Source organism: Labrus mixtus, chromosome 8 (genome assembly GCF_963584025.1).
Source record: "Labrus mixtus chromosome 8, fLabMix1.1, whole genome shotgun sequence".
Lineage (NCBI taxonomy): Eukaryota > Metazoa > Chordata > Actinopteri > Labriformes > Labridae > Labrus > Labrus mixtus.
In genome coordinates, this window is record NC_083619.1 from 30,899,774 (window position 1) to 30,907,273 (window position 7,500).

Sequence of the window (7,500 nt, forward strand, 5' to 3'; positions counted from 1 at the left end):
GGGGTCACATCCTCAGTTTCACCCTCTTCCTATGATGGCTGCTCTTTACCTTTAAATTGTGTTTTAGTTTTACATTTGTTGAAGTACATTTATTTAAAGTATTATGTCAAATAATCACAGATTTCAGTCACAGATCATTTGGATCATTTGATCAGATCAGGAACTTGAGAAATAATAAAAACATATTTTCAGTTTGACAGTGTGTGTGGAGAAGTTCAGAGACCACAGCTGGCTGACGTTACGGTCGTTAACTTATTGATTGTTGATAAAAGCAGACACGGTGGAAGTTAACAGAGAAAAGTTGAACGTGTGTTCCTGACGCGGTCCATACGGATCGTGGATCAACCGGGTTCTGTTGCACAGTTTCACTACAAGTCAACAGGTGTGCTCGGTGGTCGGCGTTCCGGTGTGTGTGTGTGTGTTTGCAGCCATGTCTGTTGGTGTGTCTCGTCTCGGCGTGCCCCCTGTGATGACCCGTCTGCAGACAGCAGAGGAGCAGGGACACGGTTTAGTTTTAACATGACTGTTGGGATAAATATTTACCATGAAGTGGATTACTCTTTGAAATGAACAAACTGAAAATCAACCTCATTTAGCCTGTGAGTGTCAGCAGAGCGTCATGAACCAAAAGAAACCAACAGTCAATCAGCTGACTATCCAGCGCGAGCCGCATGAGGAGAGATGACTGCTAGAAGTCAGAGACGTCGTGTTTAAGTTCTGATTGTCAAACAGTCGTTTGATGTTTTGATATTTAACATTCAAAGAAGATTTGATTTACAATTTGAATCATCTTCTTTTGGCGCTCGTGATTTTCCTTTGGCGCTGGGTAAAACCTCTTTGGGGGGCGCCAAAGAATTCTCTATGCAGGAAAAACCTTGATGAAGGATGAGTAACGCTGAATGATTTTAGTAAATAATGGAATTGCGATTGTTTTTTTTTTAACCAATATTGCGATTTAAAATGTGATTCTTTTCTTTTGGTTCCTTTTCTCTTTTTGTATTTTCAACAAACACAAACAATACATCTTTCTACTTTAAAGTCTTTATATGTGATTTTTTGATCCAGCAGATGTCGCCCTTGAGCACCAGCAGGAAACCAAAACAACTGGTGCTGCATTGTTGTGTTAGCATGCTAATGCTAGCGATCTTTATTCTGCTCGTATCTTCACACTGCATGTAAATTTACCTGAAATGAGCGTGATCTAGAAACACAGTTAAGCAGTGAGTACAGTATGTTATTCTTCTTTTCTCTAGTCCCTCAATTAAACAACTTTTATACACGAGGGGAGGAGTCAGCCGGCCGTCCGGGCGATGTAAACAAAGTGAAGATAGGACTCTGAAAACTCTGAAAACATCACAGACAGTGGGACTCGGGTGTTACACCCATTGTAGACAGTCATGACTCACAGAGTTATTTTCAGAACAAAGTGAATATGAGAGAGAAACAGCTGATGTTACCTGAAGGACACAAACAGATGATACTTTGATTTGATGACATGTTTTTATTTACTTCAGTCTCACTTGTATTTTGACTGATGTGTTTCACTTCCAGCCTTGTAAGTATGTAATCGTTGTCATGACAACATCATTTGACTCTAGGGTCCAGGAGTGATGCAACAGCTCAGCTTTGTTCCTGTGTCCCAGCAGCTTCCTGCTCAGTCCTCTGGTCATCTCTGAGGTCATTTCCTGAAAGAAATCAAAAGAGTTTCATTAAAACAAAATGACCTTTAACCCCTGAATCCTGCGTTGGACTGAACATGACATGCTGAACCTTTGAAGCTCAGTGGGTGTGGTTAACCCTGCTGTGTGTCCCTTTAAACGCTGACAGGTGGACAGTAGTGACCGAGATGAGCGCCAGTCGCAGTGCTGCCGGCGTGACCGTGTTTGATGGACGGATCTTCGTCTCTGGCGGCCATGACGGTTTACAGATCTTCAACACGGTGAGTGAGCACGATCTCTGTGTGATGTTTTAGTAATCTGAGGTGTGACTTGATCCTTAATGCTGTTCCCCTCGTGTCCTCTAGGTGGAGTACTACAACCACCACACTAACCGATGGCACCCGGCAGCCGCCATGATGAACAAGCGCTGTCGTCACGGGGCGGCCGCTCTGGGCAGCCACATGTACGTGGCGGGGGGGTACGACGGCTCAGGGTTCTTGAGTGGGGCGGAGGTGTTCAGCTCGGCGTCGGGTCAGTGGAGCCTCCTGGTGGCCATGAACACACGGCGCAGCAGAGTGTCGCTGGTGTCCACGTCAGGACGTCTGTACGCAGTGGGCGGGTACGATGGACAGTCCAACCTCAGCTCTGTGGAGATGTACAACCCTGACACCAACCGCTGGACCTTCAGGACCCCCATGGTCAGCCATGAAGGGGGGGTGGGGGTGGGGTGTATCCCTCTGCAGCCCGCCTAAACCATCCAATCAGAGACCAAGAACTGATGAGTTACTGACGGCTGCAGGCGGGTCAGCGGCGCCCTCCGCTGGCATTCACTGAGCTTTATCGGTACGATGGCTGGGCTCAGACCTGCACACTGATGTCAGGCCTGTGGGATTATGGGTAAAAGCGTTAGAGCTAGCCTCTGGAGGTTAGCTGCTAGCATTGTGCTAATTGTTAGCGTGTGGACGGATTGTTTAATTTAGATTTTATACTGAAATGACCAACAGGAAGTCACTTGCTCTCCTGAGCAAACAAAGCTGCTGAAACAGGATGTTGACTCTGATCTGACCTCACTGGGCCGTCTGATTGGTCGGCTCTAACCAATACGAGCGATCAAACGGGCAGGAAGTGATGCTGCACACAAACAGTGAAAAAGTTTGATCACAGACTTTATTCAAAAACAAACAATATTCAGCAGCGCCCTCTGCAGGCTGATACGAGCATCACACTGATGGAAACATCAGCTGCTCTGATTGGTCCTTTATCTGTTTACAGTCTGATCATGTTCACGTGCAGCGCGACAGCCTCCATTTACACTGAGCTGCTACTGTTAGCTTGTTAGCTGCTGCTGTTAGCCTGATAGCAGCTCATATTAGCAACTGCTAAGAGCACGTTAGCAGCTGTTAGCAGCTGTTAGCAGCACGTGTTAGCAGCTGTTAGCACGTTAGCAGCTCAAGTTAGCATCTGTTAGCAGCTCATATTAGCAGCTGTTAGCATATTAGCAGCACGTGCTAGCAGCTGTAGTTAGCAGCTGTTAGCTGATAACGGGCATAGATAGCTTTCACTGGATTTAATTTGATTCTGAAGAAAACTTTGGAACATGAAGAGATTGCATCCTGACTTTTTTTTTTAGGTATAATGAAATGATGATGTCACACTGAATGACATCATCACCCTCCTGCAGTGTGTCTCCCCTCTCGGCTGTTTGTCCTGAAGGCTGGAGGAGACCTGCTGATGTTGTATTCACAGATCCTTCTGGAAGCTGATTGATGGTCCTGGTTGTCATGGAGACATGTTTTCAGAGATGATGAAGGGGGACTGAAAGCTTTGGAAAGTGTTGTTTATTTACAGAAAATAAAAGTCAAATTCACTCAAAGCACTGATGTTATTGAATTGTCCCTCTGCAGCTTCCATACATGTTTATTTTAATTTTATTGATTAATTTATGAATGATTAATTGTCTACTGAGAGGTTTGTGATCATTAAAGAGGCTCATGTTCCTGGACTGTCTCCTCTTTATTCACTTTGTCTCTACATTTGAAACTCCAGCAGATCATCACAGACAAACAAAGATCCTCTCTGACCAATCACAGCACAGACACTGTGATGTCATTACTGAAACAGATGGTGGAGGTTGTAGAGACCATGAGAAGTAACTCATTCAAACAGCAGTTCACATCAGACATGTAGCCGCAGGAGCTGGTGATCGAACCCTCCACCTTCTGGTCTATAAACCCCTCTGAGCTCTGCCAACATGTCACATATTGAAGCAGGTTGTTGTTGCCATGGTAACTGATGCTGCACATCTCACCTGCTCATGTTAAAATCAGCCTTCTAAGTCGCCCGAGAATTGTGCGCAGTGACACTCATTAAGATGTCAGTGCTGATTGGTTAAGACCTCAGACACGCCCCCAACTACAGGACTCAAATGTCAAAAGGAATTCACAGACTTCAGAGAGGATCTAAGTTACACAGAGCTGTGGGTCAGTGGTAGAGGTTCGATCCCCAGCTTCTTTCAGAGTAAGGGTTAGGATGTGTTGTGCGGTGAAAATGTTCAACTTGAGCGCAGCACTCCATGACATCATCTTCGCTGCTCGTCTCCTCCTCCTCAGCAGGAGAAAGGTCAGAGCTTAAATATAATGTAAACAGGTGAGTTCTATTAAAGGCCACGCCCCCTAATTCTACATCCCTTCGAGCCTTAATATAATGTAAACAGGTGAGTTCTATTAAAGGCCACGCCCCCTAATTCTACATCCCTTCGAGCCTTAATATAATGTAAACAGGTGAGTTCTATTAAAGGCCACGCCCCCTAATTCTACATCCCTTCGAGCCTTAATATAATGTAAACAGGTGAGTTCTATTAAAGGCCACGCCCCCTAATTCTACATCCCTTCGAGCCTTAATATAATGTAAACAGGTGAGTTCTATTAAAGGCCACGCCCCCTAATTCTACATCCCTTCGAGCCTTAATATAATGTAAACAGGTGAGTTCTATTAAAGGCCACGCCCCCTAATTCTACATCCCTTTGAGCCTTAATATAATGTAAACAGGTGAGTTGTATAAACATTCAGTCCGTACAGTTGAAGAGAGAAATGAGCTCTAGAGACTCAAACTGTTTTTATACCAGGATGTAAACATGTTTATTTTAACATAGAGCTCTATGGAGACTGACTCACTGCAGGAGACAGACTCTAGTGGACACTGGAGGAACTGCAGTTTTTTGCATTTGGTTTTTCATCATCAGAGGTTACCACTTGCTTTACACACACACACACTGGATCACTGTCCTGGAGGTCCTGGAGCCTCGGTCTTTGAGTCTGGAGCAGCTCCCTCAGACTCCCAGTGCACACCTGGATACCTGCACAGGTGATTTTAATCATGAATGTCAGTGTAACTAATATTATAGTGAGTTTATTTAAACACTTCATTGTTTACAGACTCATGAGGACAAACTAATGTCCCTCACTTTATGAAAAGAGGTCAAAATGACCTCACTCTGAACTTTTCTGTGTTCACGCTGCTCGCTCCTGTCGTTCATCGGAAAGTAGTCGAGTCAAACGCCACTTTCTGCTCTCAAAAATCTTTCAACCGCAATGCATGATGGTATATATATTGTTGGAGTGGATGGCGTTTTTAGTGTGGATGGCTGCGTTAGCGATGATGTTAGCGTTGATGTCAGCGATGATGTTAGCGATGATGTTAGCGATGATGTTAGCGTTGATGTCAGCGATGATGATAGCGATGATGTTAGCGATGATGTTAGCGATGATGTTAGCGTTGATGTTAGCGTTGATGTTAGCGTTGATGTTAGCGATGATGTTAGCGATGATGTTAGCGATGATGTTAGCGTTGATGTCAGCGATGATGATAGCGATGATGTTAGCGTTGATGTCAGCGATGATGATAGCCATGATGTTAGCGATGATGTTAGCGATGATGTTAGCGTTGATGTTAGCGATGATGTTAGCGTTGATGTTAGCGTTGATGTCAGCGATGATGATAGCGTTGATGTTAGCGTTGATGTCAGCGTTGATGTTAGCGATGATGTTAGCGTTGATGTTAGCGTTGATGTCAGCGATGATGATAGCCATGATGTTAGCGATGATGTTAGCGATGATGTTAGCGTTGATGTTAGCGATGATGTTAGCGATGATGTTAGCGTTGATGTTAGCGTTGATGATAGCGTTGATGTTAGCGATGATGCTAGCGATGATGTTAGCGTTGATGTTAGCATTGATGTTAGTGATGATGCTAGCAGTAGTGTTAGCATTGATGTTAGTGATGATGCTAGCAGTAGTGTTAGCATTGATATTAGCGACGATGCTACCAGTAGTGTAAGGTATTGGCGTGCTCACTGGGCTTCGGCAGGCTGGAAGCGTCGCTCTTCTCCGTCCAGGATTCCATGGTACATGCCGATCTCCTGCTCCAGGCGCTGCTTGTTGCTAAGCAACGTGTCGTAGTCACGGCGCTGCTGTTCAATCTCGCTGCGAACGTCGGCTAGCTCCGCCTCTAGCTTGGCAACAACTGAGCCGAGATTCTGCAACTCCATGTCGTGCCAGTGACGTGCGTCTCCAAGTGAGTTCTCCAGACCTCGTTTCTATGGAAACACAACACAGCATGACATCATCGACGAGGTCATCGATCATTGATCAGGTCATTGATCATTGATCAGGTCATTGATCAGGTCATTGATCATTGATCAGGTCATTGAACAGGTCATTGATCAGGTCATTGATCATTGATCAGGTCATTGATCAGGTTATTGATCAGGTCATCGATCATTGATCAGGTCATTGATCAGGTCATTGATCAGGTTATTGATCAGGTCATCGATCATTGAACAGGTCATTGATCAGGTCATTGATCATTGAACAGGTCATTGATCATTGAACAGGTCATTGATCAGGTCATTGATCAGGTCATTGATCAGGTCCTTGAACAGGTCATTGATCAGGTCATTGAACAGGTCATTGATCAGGTTATTGATCAGGTCATTGATCAGGTCATTGATCATTGAACAGGTCATTGATCATTGAACAGGTCATTGAACAGGTCATTGATCAGGTCATTGATCAGGTCATTGATCAGGTAATTGAACAGGTCATTGATCATTGAACAGGTCATTGAACAGGTCATTGATCAGGTCATTGATCAGGTCATTGAACAGGTCATTGATCAGGTCATTGATCAGGTCCTTGATCAGGTCCTTGAACAGGTCATTGATCAGGTCCTTGAACAGGTCATTGATCAGGTCATTGAACAGGTCATTGAACAGGTCATTGATCAGGTCATTGATCAGGTCATTGAACAGGTCATTGATCAGGTCATTGATCAGGTCCTTGAACAGGTCATTGATCAGGTCATTGAACAGGTCATTGAACAGGTCATTGATCAGGTCATTGATCAGGTCATTGATCAGGTCATTGAACAGGTCATTGATCATTGAACAGGTCATTGATCATTGATCAGGTCCTTGAACAGGTCATTGATCAGGTCATTGATCAGGTCATTGAACAGGTCATTGATCATTGAACAGGTCCTTGATTAGGTCCTTGGCTCTCACCAGAGCTCTGATGGACTCGGTCTCAGCCTGCAGACTCTGGATCTTGCAGCCCGTGTCATTACACTCGGCCTTCAGCGCCTCCACCTGCTCCTCGTCAGGACTCAGCCTGCTGCTCACACACTGCGCCTCCTGGAGAAACACACACACACACACACACACACACACACACACACACAGCTTAGAGGGACAGTTCAGATGTGTGTGAGCACACCTGTGCAGGTGAGACGTCCTCACCTTACACTCCAGGTAGCTGTCTGTCTCAGCTCTGTTCCTCTCTGTCA

At 45.0% G+C, this 7,500-nt stretch overlaps 2 protein-coding genes across 3 annotated transcripts in view; one reads left to right on the forward strand and one right to left on the reverse strand.

Moving 5' to 3' along the window:
• klhl18 (kelch-like family member 18) overlaps window positions 1-3,665 on the forward strand; it is a 12,053-nt gene extending 8,388 nt beyond the window's left edge. The window contains exons 9-10 of the mRNA XM_061045529.1: window positions 1,828-1,939; window positions 2,024-3,665. Coding sequence (XP_060901512.1) covers window positions 1,828-1,939; window positions 2,024-2,410 — 499 coding nt within the window. The 3' untranslated portion in view covers window positions 2,411-3,665. The remainder of the gene's footprint in view (window positions 1-1,827; window positions 1,940-2,023) is intronic.
• bfsp2 (beaded filament structural protein 2, phakinin) overlaps window positions 1,482-7,500 on the reverse strand; it is a 9,527-nt gene continuing 3,508 nt past the window's right edge. The window contains exons 4-8 of one of the 2 annotated variants that reach the window (XM_061045532.1): window positions 7,454-7,500; window positions 7,220-7,348; window positions 6,012-6,253; window positions 4,932-5,014; window positions 1,482-1,685 (exon numbers count right to left, since the gene is read on the reverse strand). The exon at window positions 7,454-7,500 is cut by the window's right edge and continues 115 nt beyond it. In XM_061045532.1, the coding sequence (XP_060901515.1) occupies window positions 4,936-5,014; window positions 6,012-6,253; window positions 7,220-7,348; window positions 7,454-7,500 (497 nt within the window). In that variant the 3' untranslated portion in view covers window positions 1,482-1,685; window positions 4,932-4,935. Of the gene's footprint in view, window positions 1,686-4,769; window positions 5,015-6,011; window positions 6,254-7,219; window positions 7,349-7,453 lie in introns of those variants that run through there. The other variant, XM_061045530.1, reaches the window with a different exon arrangement.